At 35.7% G+C, this 18,460-nt stretch overlaps 1 protein-coding gene and 1 long non-coding RNA gene across 2 annotated transcripts; one reads left to right on the top strand and one right to left on the bottom strand.

Annotated features, from left to right (window-relative positions):
• Positions 1 to 737: 737 nt before the first annotated feature.
• LOC110258298 lies at positions 738 to 18,374 on the bottom strand. Its single transcript, XR_002341046.1, has 2 exons — positions 17,968 to 18,374; positions 738 to 1,266 (listed from the first exon to the last, which is right to left on the bottom strand). It is a non-coding gene; the product is annotated as an uncharacterized LOC110258298 (long non-coding RNA).
• On the top strand, positions 12,708 to 15,514 carry LOC100739816 (olfactory receptor 5K1-like). Its single transcript, XM_021081464.1, has one exon. The coding sequence runs from the start codon at positions 14,101 to 14,103 to the stop codon at positions 15,037 to 15,039; it is 939 nt and encodes a 312-aa protein (XP_020937123.1). The 5' UTR covers positions 12,708 to 14,100; the 3' UTR covers positions 15,040 to 15,514.
• Positions 18,375 to 18,460: the final 86 nt, after the last annotated feature.

Raw genomic sequence — 18,460 nt, 5'->3', positions numbered from 1 at the left:
TAAGGTTCCCTGTGATAAATATTAGGCACTTGTTATTTTTCTATTTTATATATAGTAATGTGTATATGTCACTCCCAAATTCGTAAATTAACCTTTCCCGTTTGGTAACCCTAAGTTTGCTTTCTGTGTTCATGAGTCTCTTTCTGTTTTCTTAATATGTTCATTTCCATCATTTTTAAGATTCCACATATAAGTGACATCATATAATTGTCTTTTTCTGTCTGACTTGCACCACTTGTTATGATAAACTCTAGGTCCATCCATGTTGCTGCAAATGGCATTATTTCATTTTTGTCATGACAAACATTATTTGTAATAAATTTCAGTGGATTTTAATCTGTAAAAATACTAAGTCATTATGCTGTATACATGAAACTTATATAATACTGTATCAACTCTACTTCAATAAAAAAGTAAAATAAGCATAATAGTATAAACAACATTACTAATCTCTTTCAAACACTTTTTTTCAAGGTTGCTAGTTTTTATTTTTTAATTTTTTATTACTCACTGAATTTGTTACATTTATAGTTGTACAATGATTATCAAAATCCAATTTTATAGGATTTCCATCCCACACCCCCAGTGCATTCCCCCACCCCCTGAACTGTCTCCTTTGGAAACCGTAAGTTTTTCAAAGTCTGTGAGTCAGTGTCTGTTCTGCAAAGAAGTTCATCCTGTCCTTTTTTCGGATTCCACATGTCAGTGAAAGCATTTGATGCTGGTGTCTCATTGTCTTTTTTTTTTTTTTTTGTCCACATGGCCATCATATCCTTTTATTCATACAAAGTTAACACTCCTTTAAAGTCACAAACACTATCTCAAGTGTAGTAAAATGGGTGGATTTACTACCAAATCTCAACGCATTCAAGCCAGCCCAAATTTCCATACTTAGATACCAAAGCAGTACTGAATTCCATCAGAAGTGAAGCAAATGTTAAACAGAAAAAAAAAGGAAACTCTTTGTTCAGCATGGCTGCAGAAAAACTATAAAGCAGTATAGCAATAAATATTCTATCAATTAGCTAGGTTGTATAACATATAGTCTGTTGATACTTAAGCTGTAAATTATATATATATATATATATTTGCTTTCTGAAAAAAATTCTAGAGCAATAAGTCAAAATCTGACCAATTAAATAAAAATTTACCTACCTTAATAATATAAAGCTTATCATTATTTTTTCACAGGATACAAAATAATTTCCAAATAATATTCTTTCTTCTTGAAAGGCACTGCAGCATTTTATTTTGATTTATAAAAATCTAAAAATAAATCCAAGAGTAAAGTTTATTATGAAATAAACAGATTTTCAAGATCCATTTTTGAGTTAAGTGAAAGTATTATGCAAGTTGGGTCTAAGAATCATGGTAAGTATAACAGTTTATAGCAGTGATATACTTAACTCACATTATTCCTTTTGAATCTGGTTGTTGATGTCACTATATTAAAGCAGATACTTTAATTTACTCCTAGAATTCCTTTATGGTTTGAGATTACTGAGCATTATTGCAATTGAAATACGAAGTTGAATTTGAACTCCAAGGTCATGATTGCCAAGCATGCTAAATGCAGACAAAATGGTAATCATTCAACCACTTATATGACTTTATTACTATGTTAATTCAATTCAGTCAACATTTGTTGAGTGTATATTATGTATTTGTCATAATGCTAGGCACTTATAACAAAATGCTAGGCTTATCAATGTTTTAAATTTGTTTTACAAACAACCATAATCAGATTTCAATTTAATACCGACTACTATTTTTACATTTATAACCTATCATTTTTAAAACTCACATTTTAAAGGCATTTGTTGACAACTACATGGAATTTATTGTGCTAAAACCAAGATAATTTTTAATTGGTTTATATTAGGTTTTTATTCTGAAATTGCCAATAATTGTTTGTGCTTCCTCTCCATATATTTGGTTTCTAAAGAGATTGAATTCATGGAACTATAAGATCGTCAACTCTAAAGTATATTGTAACAGACTTTGTATTTGATCTCATGAAGCACTGACAGATGAAAGATGGTTTTAGTTTCTATGTCCCTAAGGAAAAATATCAGGGCTGGAAGGTATTAAGCATAAATGAGACAGATTCTCCTTCTGAATAAGGAGACAGAACGGGGGCCACTGTCTCAGAGGATAACAACTTTCATGTTACAGGAGTGCTCACTAAAAGTACTTGTCAGGATGTTATAAGAAACACTGTTAAATGAAACTTCTTTCAATGATGGAAATATTCTATATCTGTGCTTCTATTTTTTTATTACTCAAATGAATTTATCACATATATAGTTGTATAATGATCATTCACAGGATTTCCATCCCATAAACCATGCACACACACCCACAAACCGTCTACTCTGGAGACCATAAGTTTTTCAATATCTGTGAGTCAGCATCTGTTCTGCAAAGAAGTTCAGTCTGTCAGTTTTTAAGATTCCATTGTCTGTGAAAACATTGATGTTGGTGTCTCCTTGTATGGCTGGCTTCACTTAGCATGATAACTTCTAGGTCCATCCATGTTGCTAAAAATGCCGGTATTTCATTAAAATAATGGCTGAGTAATATTCCATTGAGTATATGTACCATATCGTCTTGATCCACTCCTCTGTTGATGGACATTTAGGTTGTCTCCATGTCTTGGCTATTGTAAATAGTTCTGTAATGAACACTGGAGTACATGTGTTTTTGCTAATCATGGGTTTCTCTGGATAAATGCCCAGGAGTGGGACTGCTGGGTCAAATGGTAGTTCTATTTTTAGTTTTCTGAGGACTCTCCATACTGCTTTCCACAGTGGTTGCACCAATTTACAATCCCACCAACAGTGTACTAGGGTTCCATTTTCTCCACACCCTCTCTAGCACTTATTGTTTGTGGAATTTTGGATGATGGCCATTCTGGCTGGTGTAAAGTGGTACCTCATAGTGGTTTTGATTTGCATTTCTCTAATAGTGAGTGATGTTGAACATCTTTTCATGTGTTTTTTGGCCATCTGTATGTCTTCTTTGGAGAATTGTCTGTTTAGATCTTCTGCCCATTTTTTGATGGGATTGTTTGTTTTTTTGGTATGGAGCTGCTGAAGGTGTTTATAAATTTTGGAGATTAATCCCTTGTCCGTCGATTCACTTGCAAAGATTTTCTCCCATTCTGTGGGTTGTCTTTTCATGTTTTTTAGGGTTTCCTTTGCTGTGCAGAAACTTTTAAGTTTGATTAGGTCCCATTTGTTTATTTTTGTTTTTATTGTCAATATTCTAAGAGGTGGATCTGAGATGTTGCTGTTGTTTCTGTCAGAGAGTGTTTGGTCGAGGTTTTCCTCTAAGAGTTTTATACTGTCTGGTCTCATATCTAGGTCTTTAATCCATTTGGAGTTTATTTTTGTGTATGGTGTTAAGGAGTGTTCTAATTTCATTCTTTTCCATATGGCCGTCCAGTTTTCCCAGCACCACTTAAGGAACAAGCTGTCCTTTCTCCATTGTATATCCTTGCCTCCTTTGTCATAGATGAGTTGGCTGTAGGTGCATGGGTTTAATTCTGGGCTTTCTATCCTGTTCCACCAATCTATATTTCTGTCTTTGTGCCAGTATCATGCAGTTTTGATGATTGTTGCTTTGTAGTATAGTGTTAGGTCTGGGAGCCTGATTCCTCAAGCTTCATTTTTCTTTTTCAGGATGTCTTTGGCTATTCTGGGTCTTTTGTGCTTCCAAACAAAATTTAAAATATTTTGTTCAAGCTCTGTGAAAAATGTTCTTAGTAATTTGATAGTGAATGCATTGAATCTGTAGATTGCCTTAGGTAGTGTAGTCATTTTGATAATATTAACTCTTCCAATCCACAAGCATGGTATATCTTTCCATCTATTTGTGTCATCTTTGATTTCTTTCATTAGTGGCTTATAGTTTTTAGAGTACAGGTCTTTTGTCTCTTTAGGTAGGTTTATTCCTAGGTATTTTATTCTTTTGGATGCAATGGAAAATGGGATTGCTTCCCTAATTTTGTTTTATGCTCTCTCATTGTTACTGTATAGAAATGCCATCGGATTTCTGTGTATTGGTTTTGTATCCTGCGACTTTGCCAAATTCATGGATGAGCTCTAACAGTTTTCTGGTAGAGTCTTTAGGATTCTCTAGGTATAGTATCATGTCATCCACAAAGAGTGATAGTTTTACTTCTTCCTTTCCAATTTGGATTCCTTTTATTTCCTTTATTTCTCTGATTGCTATGGTTAGGACTTCCAAAACTATGTTGAAGAGTAGTGGTGAGAGCAGACATCCTTGTCTTGTTCCTGATCTCAGCGGGAATTCTTTCAACTTTTCAGCATTTATAATAGTGTTCGCTGTGTGTTTGTCATATATGGCCTTTATCATGTTGAGGTAGGTTCCCATTGTGCCCACTTTCTGAAGGGTTTTTATGAGAAACGGGTGTTGGATGTTGTCAAAGGCTTTTTCTGTGTCTATTGAGAGGATCATATGGTTTTTATTCTTCAGTTTGTTAACGTGGTGTATCACACTGATGGATTTGTGGATATTGAAGAACCCTTGCATCCCTGGAATAAATCCCACTTGGTCAGGGTGTACAATTCTTTGAATGTATTGTTGGATGTGGTTTTCTAGTATTTTGTTGAGGATTTTTGCATCGATGTTCATCAGTGAAATTGGCCTGTAGTTTTCTTTTTTGGTGGTATCTTTGTCTGATTTGGTATCAGGGTGATGGGGGCTTCATCGAATGAGTTTGGGAGTGTCCCTGCCTCTGCAATATTTTGAAAATAGTTTCAGAAGGAGAGGTGTTAGCTCTTCTCTAAATGTTTGAGATAATTTGCTTGTGAAACCATCTGGCCCTGGACTTTTGTTTGTTGGAAGTTTTTAAATAACAGTTTCAATTTCAGTTCTTGTGATGGGTCCATTCATCTTTTCTATTTCATCTTGGTTTAGTCTTGGAAGATTGTACTTTTCTAAGAATTTGTCCATTTCTTCTAGGTTTTCCATTTTATTGGCATGTAGTTGCATATAGTTGTCTCTTAGGATACTTTATATTTCTGTGATGTCATTTGTTCCTTCTTCTTTTTCATTTCTAATTTTATTGATTTGAGTCCTCTCTCTTTTTTTCTTGATAAGTCTGGCGAGGGGTTTATCAATTTTGTTGATCTTTTCAAAGAACCAGCTTTTCATTTCGTTGATCTTTTCTATGGTTTTCCTTGTTTCTATTTCATTGATTTCTGCTCTGATCTTTATGATTTTTTTCCTTCTACTAACTTTAGGTCTTGTCTGTTCTTTTCTCTCAAGCTGCTTTAGAGGTAAGGTTATCTTGTTTATTTGAGCTTTTTCTTGTTTCCTGAGGTGGGCTTGTATTGCTAAAAACTTTCCTCTTAGAACGGCTTATGCAGCATCCCATCAGCTTTGGAGTGTCATATCTTCGTTGTCATTTGCTGCTAGGTATTTTTTAATTTCTTCTTTGATTTCTTCAGTGATCCATTGTTTGTTTATTAGCATGTTGTTTAGTCTCCACGTGTTTGTGTTCTTTGGAGATTTTTTCTTGTTGATTTCCAGTTGTATAGCATTGTGGTCGCAAAAGATGCTTGATTCGATTTCAATTTTCTTAAAGTTACTGAGGTTGGACTTGTAGCCCAGGATATGGTCAATCTTAGAGAATGTTCCATGTGCACTTGAGAAGAATGTGTATTCTGTTGCTTTTGGATGAAATGTCCTATAAATATCTATTAAGTCCATCTGGTTTAATGTATCATTCAGGCCCTGTGTTTCCTTATTGATTTTCTGTCTCGATGATCTGTCCACTGCTGTAAGTGGGGTGTTAAACTCCCCCACTATGATTGTGTTATTGTCGATTTGTCCTTTTAAGGTTTTTAGCAGTTGCCTTATATATTGTGGTGAACCTGTGTTGGGTGTGTAGATATTTGAAATTGTTATATCTTCTTCTTGGATTGATCCTTTGATCATTATGTACAGACCTTCCTTGTACCTTAAAATATTCTTCATTTTAAAGTCTATTTTGTCTGATATGACTATTGCTACTCCAGCTTCCTTTGGATCCCCATTTGCATGAAATATTTTCTTCCATCCTCTCACTTTCAATTTGTATGTGTCCCTAGAAGTGAAGTGAGTCTCTTGAAGATAGCATATATATGGGTCTTGTTTTTGCATCCATTCAGCCAGTCTATGTCTTTTGGTCAGGGCACTTAGTCCATTAACATTTAAGGTAATTATTGATATGTATGTTCTTACTGCCATTTTATTAATTGCTTTGGATTTGTTTTTGGCAGTCTTTTTTCTTTCCTTCTTCTCTTTTTCTCTCCTCTTCCAGTTTGATGAATATCTTTAATGTTGTATTTTAGTCGATTTTTCATTGTTTCTGTATCAATTATAGATGTTTGGTTTGCAGTTATTCTTAAGTTTTTATATGAGTCTGTATGTATGTGAGGTTGTTTTAAGTTGTTGTTAATTGCAAGTGCATCTCCAGTGTCCTGCATTTGTACCAACCTCTTCTCATGATTTCTGACTTTAGTGGTATAATTGTGCATGGATGATTTCGTATCTTTACTGTATATATACCTTTACTGGTGAGCCTTACCATTTGTGGCATTTTTTTTTTCCTGTTGCTGTCTTTTCTTTTCTGCCTAGAGGAGTTCCTTTAGTATTTGTTAAAAGGCTGGTTTAGTATTGCTGAATTCTCTCAGCTTTTGCTTATCTGTGAAGGTTTTGATTTCTCCTTCAAATCTGAATGACAGCCTTGCTGGGTAGACTAATCTTGGTTGGAGGTTTTTTCCTTTCATCACCTTAAGTATATCATGCCATTCCCTTCTGGCCTGCAGAGTTGCTGCTGAAAAATCTGCCAATAACCTTATCAGGGTTCCCTTGTATGTTACTTGTTTCTTTTCCCTAGCTGCTTTCAAGATTTTCTCTTTGTCTTTAATTTTGGTCAGTTTGATTAATATGTGTCTCGGGGTATTCCTCCTTGGGTTTATTTTATATGGTACTCATTGTGCTTCCTGGATTTGAGTGAGTGGTTCATTTCCCATGTTAGGGACGTTTTTCGGCTATTATCTCTTGGAGTATTTTTTCTGTCTCCTTCTCTCTCTCTTCTCCTTCTGGCACCCCTGTAATACAGATGTTGGTGCGTTTCACATTGTCCCAGAGTTCTCTGAGACTCTCCTCATTTGTTTTCAGTCTTTTTTCTCTTTTCTCTTCTGCATCTGTAATTTCCAATAGTCTGTCCTCCACCTCACTCGTTCTTCTGCCTCCTGTATTCTTCTGTTGGCTGCTTCTAATGAATTTTTTATTTCAGTTATTGTATTTTGCATCTCTTCTTGTTTTAAGTTATCTATCTTGTATCTCTTTGGTCATTGTTTCCTGTAAGTTATCCATCTTTCCCTCCAGTTTATTTCCAATGTCCTGCATCATCTTCAGCATCAACAATCTAAAGTCTTTTTCCTGGAGGCTGAGAATCTCCTCCTCACTTAGCTGATTTTCTGGGGGTTTTCCTTTCTCCCTCATCTGAGTTATAGTTCTCTGTCTTTTCATTTTTATAGGTTTTTGGTGTGGTGACCTTTTTACAGATAATAGAGTTGTAGCCTCTCTTACTTCTGGTGTCTGCCCCATTGTGGCTGAAGTCGGAATGGGGGCTTGCTGTAGGCTTCCTGATGGGAGGCACTGATGCCTGCCCCCTGGTAGGTGGAGTTGATTCTAATCCCTCTGGTGGGTGGGGCTTAGTCTCTGGATGGGATTAGAGGCAGCTGTGTGCCTGAGGGGTCTTTAGGCAGCCTGTTTACTGAGGGATGGTGCTGTGATCCCACCTGGATTGTTTGCCCTGGGGCTTCTCAGCACTGACTGAGCTGACTGATGGGTGGGGCCATATTTTCCCAAAATGGCCACCTCCAGAGAAAGGCACTGCTGCTGAATATTCCTGAGAGCTTTGCTTTAAATGTCCTTCCCTGACAATGAACCACATTCACCCCTGTTTTCCCAGGATGTCCTCCAAGAACTGCAGTCATGTTTGACCCAGATTCCTAGGGAGGCTTTGCTTCGACCTGGGACCCAGTGCACATGAAAGTCTGTGTGCACCTTTTAAGAATGGGGTCTCTGTTTCCCCCAGTCCCATGGAGCTCCTGTACAGAAGCCCTACTGGCCTTCAATGCCAGATGCTCCAGGGGCTCTTTCTCCCAGTGCCAGATCCCCACACATGAAAGTTTGATGTGGGGCTCAGAACTCTCACTCATATAGATGAGTCTCTGTGAACTAGTTACTTTCTGGTCTGTGGGGCTTCCCACCTGGGAGGTATGGGGTTGTTTATATCATGAAATTGTCCCTCCTACCTCTTGATGTGGCCTCCTCTTTGTCTTCCAGAGTAGGATATCTTTCTTAAGGTTTCCAGTCCATTTGGGTGAAGATTGCTAAGACTTTAGTTGTGAATTTTGCTGTTTTTAGGAGAGAAGTTGAGCTTAAGTCCTTCTATTCCACCATCCTAATCTCATCCTATCTTGGTGTCTCATTGTCTGACTGACTTCCCTTAGCATGATAATTTCTAGGTCCATCCATGTTGCTAAAAATCCTGGTATTTCATTCCTTTTAATGGCTGAGTAATATTCCATTGTGCATACCAAACACATTCAAATATAAAAGGGGAGGGAACATTTCCAAATACATTTTACAAGCCCAGCATCTCTCTGATATCAAAACCAGACAAGGACTAGTAAAGAAAAGACAATGAAAGGCTAATATCCCTGATGAACAAAGATGCAAAAATCCTCAACTTATATTAGCAAATTGAATTCAATAGTACATTATAGGAATCATATACAATTAGCAAGTGGGATTTATTCCAAGGATACAAAAATGGTTTCACCTCCACAATTTAATCAGTGTGATAAACAATATTAAAAAAAGATAAAAATCAAATAATCACCTCAATGAACCTGTAAAAAAAAACCTAACAAATTTCAATATCAATTGATTATAAAAACTTTTAAAAACTTCATACCAAGGTAATACACTTCATCATAATAAAGATAAAATATGGCAAGCCCACAGCTAACATGATACTGAACAGTAAACAGTTGAAAGTTTTTCCTCTGAATCAGGATAAAGACAAGATTACCAACCCTCACCAATTTTACTGAACAAGGCATTAGAAGTACTAGCCAGGGAGTTCCCATCGTGCCTTAGTGGTTAACATTCCAACTAGGAACCATGAGGTTGTGGGATTGACCCCTGGCCTTGCTCAATGGATCCAGCATTGCCATGAACTGTGGTATAGGTCACAGATGTGGCTTGGATCCCGCATTGCTATGATTCTGGTGTAGGTCGGCAGCTACAGCTCCAATTGGACACCTAGCCTGGGAACCGCCATATGCCAAGGGTGCAGCTCTAGAAAAGACAAAAAAAGAAAAAGAAAGAAAGAAGTCCTAGCCAGAGCAATTATACAACAAAAAATAACAAAGTTATCCAAAGCTGAAAGGAAGTAATAAAATATTATTTGCAGAAAATCTTATGGTTACCACAGGTGAAACCATTGAGGGAAGGGACGAATTGGGAAGGTAGGAATAATATATAAACATGAATATATAAAATAGAGGATTAATGAAAAACTACTGTATAGCAGAGGGAAATCTATTTAATAGTTTGTAATAACCTATAAGGAAAAAAAAATGGATTTACTTATGTGTATGGCTGATTCATTTGCTATACACCTGAAACTAATACAACACTGTAAATAAACTATACTCCAATAAAATTAAAGTTAAAAAAGTAAAGGACCTAGGAATGCCCTCATGGGGATCTGATTTACAATCAAGAATGAGTAGTTTGGGATGAAAAGAGAGGCTGAAAATGGTGTTTTAGTTGAAGGAAACTTTTTGAGTAAATTAATGAAGCGTATGCACAAAGGAATAGTGATGGAATGAACATGGCAAAGGGTCATGTCCTGGAGAAGAAGAAGAAATCAAGGTTGTATGTCACATACACACAGACTGTGGAGAATCTTAAATACCATAATCAAAAATGAATTTGTTTGAAAACTAATGAAAGTGCATTTCAAATTTTTGAGAAGGGGGTATTATTATTTTCTTTTGTATAATGAATAATTTCTTCACTACTGTAAATTGCTACCTATTATCAAGGTGTTATAAATACAAGGATGAACATAACAGAAATATTCTCTCTTTTGAGCCTATATGTTAATGGTGGGAGAAGGGAAGACAGCGACTACCTATAAATGTACTAACAAATAAATTTATAGTATCCTCAGCAGTAATTAGTGGCATAAGTGGAGAAAAACTGAGTGAAAAAAATAAAGGCTGTTGGGGAAAACTGAATAGGAAGGAAAACCATCTAGGTAATTCATGTTATGGGAGTAAGGAATAATAGCAGAGTTTCCAATGGCATTTTGTGAAACATCAGTGCAAATCAACGCTCAGATGGCCCTGTGATAAACATACAACAGCTTCAAGTCTCCTCACAAAATTCTAATCACTTTTCATAAACCATATCACTTACCCTAATAAAAAAGTCAAGCCAACATGAGGTTCTTTTCTGCTCAGATGGCACATTTGACAAATAATAAACAAAATATTAAAATTAAGTCAGTTATATAGTTATCAATGGCTATCATAAAATGATTTATTTACTGACTCTAACAAAGGTAATTATTTTGACCTCATTGTCTCACAGGGCTTCCTGATAGGTATTGGCAACTGAATCTCCCCACAGAAACATACTGATGTCATTGCAGTAATACCCCTTAGGATTTGATGGAAAATTTTAACTTCTCATTGTAAAGAACATAATTATCAATAGTAACCTATTTGTATTTGAACATACTTTTATTCTTTTAATCCCAAATGTCTTTGAGACCAAGGTTTATATTCTGAAATTCTTTGAGATTCAACACCACAAAGCAATCATGAGGTGTCACAAAATTTTTTTCAGTGAAATCCAGGTAAGGGAAATATTCCAAATTTTATTTTAATATTAGCATTCATTCATATTTATTTATCTAAAATATTTTGCTGTTGTGAGATTTCAACCACTCAGTTATCTCTCTACCTCTACTCAAAACTGAGCACTATAAAAAACTATAAGGAGATTCAAACTGCAAAGCACTCTGACCTTCTCTGATTAAAAGTCAGACTTAAATACACAGGTAAGGACACAAAGTAATTGTGCTGAATATTTCAGGAATAATTAAGTGGTTAACATTTCATATTTTAAAACAAACTAATAAATAAAAGTTTCAGCCAGGATGTTTATTTTGAAATTTGGTTATGGAAAAATAAAACATATTCAATATTGGAATTCCTATGATTAGACAAATCACCAAATATTCCTAGGAGATCACTAAATAATGATAGAAGATAACCACTTAAAGAAAATTAAAACTTGTTTTCAAAAATGTATTAAGATTTAAAGGGTTTTCTCTTTTCCTAAATGTTAGAAAAATTTAGCATATAGGTCACCTTACATTTATTTATTAGCTTTGATCTACTGTGATATAGTCAGAAAATTTTCTTAGAAACGTAAATATACTAATCAGTCAACCCATGTAAGAGATACCTAAATTTTTATGATACACACTTTACTGATATGTACTTGACATATAACACTGCATAACTTTAAATTTTATAACATGTTGATTTGATACAATGTTAAATAATTATATGATTGCCAATTGCAGCATTACTTAGCACTCTATCAAGTCATATAACTGCCATTTCTTTCTGGTGGTGGCAATAACTGAGATCTAGTCTCTGAACAGTTTTGATGATTATATTAATATATTCACCATAGTGTTCACTAGATCTTCCGGACTTATTTATCTATTAGATTCAACCTTGTACCCATAAACACTATCTCTGCTATTTACCCAAACCCAGAGCCCCTGGCAACCACTATTTAATCTATTTTATGAGTTTGGCTTGTTCAGATACACAGTTTTTGTCTTCCTCTGACTTATCCCAGCATGATATCCCCATGTTGTTGCAAATAAGATACCCTCCTTTCTCAAGGCTGAATGTCCTTCCACTTTTATCCATTCAGCCTTTGGTAGCACATTGGTATTTCTATGTCTTGGGTACCATACATATGCTGCTATTACAGGAATGCATCCCTCTCTTGGATAATTTGTTTTCATTTCCTTTTATTATACGCACAGAAGTAGAATTGCAGGATTGCATGGCAGTTCTATTTTTAATTATTTGAGGCAAATCAATATTGGCATCCATAGTGACTGAAGCAATTTCTATTCCCAAAAAGGGTTTTTGCTACATTCTGTATGCTCCACATTCTAGGCAATACTTGTCTTCTTGATGATAGGCATTCTGACACATGTGAGGTGATACCTCACGGTTTTGATTTGCATTTCTCTAAGGATTGATGGTATTGAACATTTTCAATGTGTCTCTTGGCTATTTGTATGCCTCTTGGATAAATAATCTTTACTTTCTTTTTTTTTTTTTTTGCTATTTCTTGGGCCGCTCCCACGGCATATGGAGGTTCCCAGGCTAGGGGTCTAATCGGAGCTGTAGCCACCGGCCTACACCAGAGCCACAGCAACACGGGATCCGAGCCGCGTCTGCAACCTACACCACAGCTCACAGCAACGCCGGATGGTTAACCCACTGAGCATGGGCAGGGACCGAACCCACAACCTCATGGTTCCTAGTTGGATTCGTTAACCACTGCGCCACGACAGGAACTCCTACTTTCTTTTTTTAATCTGAACATTTGTACTTTTCTCATTGAATAATATGTTTTAACATACTTTGTGTATTAGCATTACATTTTTTAAATGATAGGTATCAAATAATTATCTTTGCAGAATCTCCTTCAAAATTAACACTTATTTTGTGGAAGTGGTCACTTAAGATCCCTGGAAGGACCACCAAAGAAGTCATTAAGGATCATTGGCAGGACCCTGAACACACGTTCACACATCTCATGTTACTGAGATGGAAGTGGGATTGGAATCAATACTGCTTTATTCCCAAAGCAATGTACAGCTATTATAAAAAGTAAACGTTACAGCTAAACTCAAACTGTCTACTACAGAGTAAGGAAAATGTGTGCACATATGCACAAAATGCAATGCAGATTAGACATAAGCTGTCATAGTTTATAGTTGATATATGAGACGTGCTGGAGAGTCTAGAATGTGGAAATTAGTATGGTGAGAAGCATTTAGTTAGCTAATTAAGTATCATTATATATAACTTATGCTTTAGATAAAGGAAGAAAACGTGTATATATCTGGGCAAAATTCAGTAGGAATAATGGCATGTGCAGAGTCACTGTTTCTGGAAATGGGTATGACACTAGGAGAGGGATTAAATAAGTGAGCATCAATGCATATTTTTATTCCTTAGCTCTGTGAGTTGACTTTCTTCAACACTCAGCATTACTCTCATAGTCCATAGTAACCTTTAAAAATTTCTTAAAATATTATTTAAACATATCTATTGAAGGATGATTTTAAAAAATATCCCCCACGGAGGGAGTATATGGAAAAATTTTTGCTCAATACAAATGTGTATACTATAGAAAAAGTGATTTTACATGCCATTCAAGGATCTCTAATACAAAAAATAAAACTGAAATTGGATAGGCACAGTGAATGAAAAATCATTACCTAGATTTATGCACTTTAGTTGAATAAATTCATAAAAACAAATCTTTGTAACTGAGCACCACTCCTGTAATTATCAAAACAATCATGCAAATTTTGAGTTTCAGAGTTGAAGTCATAGGAACTGACATGTTAGGCTAAAAAATGCTCCCAGAAGTTTGCGTGTTTGTATCACAAGACAGTAGGAGAAGCTTGAAGAAGAAGCTCATTCCTTGGTGGAAAAAGAAAATTTTAAAAGGAAAGTTACATATACTCAAATTACAAATAAGTTTTAAATTATAGGTGGTTTACAATATTTCTACAAATTCTATTGTACAATATGGTGACATATTATGAACAGTTTCCTGTGCTGTAAAATAGGGTCCCATTCCCATATATCCCAAGTGTAACAATTTGTACCCACCAACCACATCCTCCCTGCCCATCTTGTATAACCATAATTCCTGCCTCAACAGACAATGAATGTAGAGATGACTGGGGATAACCAATCCTTGACAGTAGAGTTTGTGCTCACAGGATTTGCAGATCACCCAGAATTGAGAACCATTCTGTTTCTCGTGTTCCTTGCAATCTATCTGATCACCATGGTGGGAAACCTTGGTCTGGTGGCATTGATATGTACAGAGCGTCATCTTCAAACCCCAATGTACATCTTTCTGGGCAACCTCGCTCTGATGGATTCCTGTTGTTCCTGTGCCGTCACCCCAAAGATGCTAGAGAATTTCTTTTCTAAGGACAGAATCATTTCCCTCTACGAATGCATGGCACAGTGGTATTTCCTCTGCCTAGCTGAAACTGCAGACTGTTTTCTCTTGGCAGCAATGGCCTTTGATCGCTATGTGGCCATCTGCAACCCACTGATGTACCACACCACGATGTCAAATAAACTCTGCATTAAGATGACCACAGGAGCCTTCATAGCTGGTAACCTGCACTCCATGATTCATGTAGGTTTTCTGTTTAGGTTAACTTTCTGTAGGTCTCATCAAATCAACCACTTCTTTTGTGATATTCTTCCATTATACAGACTCTCCTGTGTTGACCCTTATCTCAATGAATTGATGATATTTATCTTTTCTGGGTCGATTCAAACCTTGACTATTACAATAGTTATAATCTCATACCTTTTCATCCTCTTCACAATTTTCACAATGAAATCCAACAAGGGAAGAGGCAAAGCCTTATCTACTTGTGCGTCCCACTTTCTCTCTGTCTCAATCTTCTATGGATCTCTTCTCTTCGTGTACATTCGACCAAATTCAGTTAACGAAGAAGACAAAGATTTACCCCTTGCTATTTTTTATACTCTAGTTATTCCCTTAGTAAATCCTTTCATTTACAGTCTGAGAAATAAAGAAATAATCAATGTCACGAAAAAAATGATTAAGATGTCATAACATTCGGAAACAGATATCCCAGGTGAAATGTTTTTATATAAATACACAATGATTTTTATTTTTCCATTATATCCAGTTTACAACGTTTTGTCAATTGTCTGCTGTAGAGCATGGTGACCCAGTTACACATATATGTATACATTCTTTTTTCTCACATAATCATGCTCCATCATGAGTGCCTAGACATACTTCCCAATGCTAGACACCTGATTTTAATTTGATAAAACTTTATTTTCCAAGTTAAAGAATACTGACAATGTAGAAAATGGCCAATTTTTATAAAATGTTGTATTACTAAAACATGATAGTCTATAACTCAAATACATCATTTCAGCTGGAGAGATTTTGACAGAATGTATTCCAAAATTAAATTTACTAGGTTCCATCAGGGGTGAAGTAAAAATTACTGCTGGAGTTCCCATCATGCCTCAATTGTTAATGAACCTGACTGGTATCCATGAGGCTGTGGGTTCAATCCCTGGCCTTGCTGAGTGAGTTAAGGATCTGGCATTGCTGTGAGCTGTGGTGTAGGCTGCAGACATGGATCGGATTCCACATTGCTGTGGCTGTGATAGAGGCCGGCGTCTGTACCTCTGATTAGAACTCTAGCCTGGGAACCTCCATATGCTGTGGCATGGGCCTAAAAAGACAAAAATCACTCCTGAGTCACAAACTGTGTCAAGATGTATTCAGTTACAGCAGTAGCTATTAGTTTCAGACTATGAGTTGTAATTTTCAACAAATTGAACAAATGCTTTGAATAGAATTCACTACATAGGAGATTACCTCCATTTAATGCTATTGGCCATATTCTGGAATCTCAAGGCATAATCATAAAAACTCAGCTATTCCAAGTTCTTAAATTAATATCTTCTTAAACAACAGTGTGTGACAGGGTATGCTCTATGTTTAAATTTGATTCTCATATTTGAGTTTGTTCAAGAGATTGCATTTGACTATGAAATCAAGCAGAGCATGCATTCTCTAATCAGGCATGTTTTCCTATTTACATTAGCCCATTTTCTCTCAAGGTCTCCTAAAGAGAATATGTGAATACATTAGTGATTTATCAATCTGCGATTGAAAATGATGCTATTTGTACAGATATCTGAATGCGTGTTAAATTTTCATGTAGTTTGAGTCATTGTCCATTATGTCTGACACTATAATTTATGAACATAGCTCTTTTTTAAAAGAGTTTTTTTTTCCCTGTGATAGTATTACATGCATATCTTGTCATTGGGAATACCATGAACCTGGATTGAGTCCAATGTAAAGTATTGACACATGCATAGGATTAACAAAGAGCTGGTGGTGCTGTTCAAGCATTAATGAGGTAGAAAATAGCAAAAATTGAAAGAGCTAAACAAAACATATGTATTGATCCTCACATGTGCAAATGTGAAAGAAGAAAAAGTTCATTCACTGAGAACCTACTGTCTGCCTGTAACTAAGCTAAACATTTTAAACACTAAACCTATCAAGTAGTTAGAAATTACTTTTCATGATTTGCCTTAGAAAAATCTCATACTTTGAAATATTTTGGAGTTTGGCCAAGCTCATCCAGGTCACTGGAGTGAGCTAGAATTTGAATCGGTATTGCATTTTCCCCCACATGCCTAGGCGTTCAAAAAGTGGAGATCTTTGTCACATGGGACATTTAGTTCTTGAGTAGCATTAGAAGAAATTGTGCCTTTGACATGGGAAAAAGTTTAAGATTTGGAGAAAAACAGGAATGGGTATGGCCAGAATCAATGGGTATGGAAATGAGTGTGGCACTGGGAATGGGGATCATGGAGGTGAACCAGGGGACAGAGTCAGAGAGCTGACAAAAGTATTGGTGAGAGCTGGTGGTGAATGTGAGAGGAAAAAAAAGGAGAAGAGGGTCAGATTATTGAGAATCTTAAGGGCTGCCCTAAGAAATCTGAATCTAGCTTAGAAGCATCAAACATTAGCGTCTTTCTGGAGCAGAGTAATACGAGTGTACACTTTAGGAACCTGATCTTGCAGTTGATTGTAAAGAGACCTGAAGCAAGGAGAGCAACTTCAGTCATTCATACATTAGATGAAGAGACCTGAAACTCTAAAAGGAGAGAATATACTACATAGCAAATTGAACCTGTTAGATAATATACTGAAGACCTATCTTCTTTTCATATCAAACATGTCATAAATGTTTTGATATCATCAGTACTTAATATGAAGACTGACATATTTGGCCATTCAATAAACCTTCCTTTTCAAAATTGTTTTCATTTTCTAAAGTTTTATTGAAGCCTAGTTCCAATACTGTATTGTGGTAATTTCTGCTATACAAGAATACAACTCAGTTATACATGTAAACACATCCTCAATAATTTTTAATATAATTATAAAAGTAAAGGGGCAACATGCTTGTTGTTTTTAGTTTGAAATGAATAAATGAATAATCATGTTTTACTTTCTTGGTTCTCATTTCTAATATTGTAAATACTGATAGAGATAATTCACATAAACGAAGCTCTTTAGCTTCCTAATACATTTTATGGGCTAAAAGGAATATAGATAAAAAGCTGTTTGAGAAGCTCTGAATTATCTGGATGTTGTACATCCAGTATTATCTTCTAATTTAGCAGCTATTTTTAGCTTTTAGACTCACATGCCTTGATTTTGTTTCCATTTTCTAAGGGCACCACAATTTTAGCTGTATGCCTCTACTGTTTTCATCCCCATCCTTGGCAACATCTAATTCCAGAGGTCTGTTAAGGGACGAATGTGTGACTTATTTGGGGACAGTGAGTCAAAAGAAGTGATTTTCTGGGTATTTCTGGGAAATATAGATCCTATATTTTAAAGGAGATCACAAAATAGGCAATTCTTCCCCCTCTGCATATTGATATTATTTCAGGCACAGTCTACATACAATCTGCCATCAAGAGGTAAACTCACCTGGAGGTGAAGTCCAAAGAAAGGGGGCATCGCTGAATGAATTACACAGAAACAGACCCAGAGCCACTGGAATCAATCTTCCTTCTGGTTGTATTAAACAAAAGATCTTATTGTTTAAGTTTGTTTGGAAAAGATGCTTTATTTACAACATAATAATCAGTAACTGATATATCCAGGCCTCTTACTCTAACTCCCATTTTTTAACCCCATTTTAAATTAATCCTCATACATTCTTTAGCTTACAAGTAACTTTTCAGTAGTATACATTGAACTATTCAGCACGTCTATTAAGACTTTTACTTTCATTACTAAGCTTTAATTTCCTATGACTCCACCTTAAAAATATGAGGGATATAGAGTTCTCATAACTGGTCCAAAGAAATATTAAGGTGTAGCTCAGGAATCAAGCTCAGACTATCTGTCTATGAGTCCATGTTCTTAATAACTAAGTCAAATGATCCAGCAATCCCACTCCTAGGCATCTATCCAGAGT

This window comes from Sus scrofa, unplaced genomic scaffold, assembly GCF_000003025.6.
Source record: "Sus scrofa isolate TJ Tabasco breed Duroc unplaced genomic scaffold, Sscrofa11.1 Contig1815, whole genome shotgun sequence".
Taxonomy (NCBI): Eukaryota; Metazoa; Chordata; class Mammalia; order Artiodactyla; family Suidae; genus Sus; species Sus scrofa.
The sequence above is the reverse complement of the archived record's forward strand: the minus strand, read 5'-3'. Positions and strand labels throughout refer to the sequence as shown.

Bases quoted from the DNA above. Each gene is read 5' to 3' on its own strand.
- LOC100739816 (XM_021081464.1), top strand. From the start codon at position 14,101: ATGAATGTAGAGATGACTGGGGATAACCAATCCTTGACAGTAGAGTTT.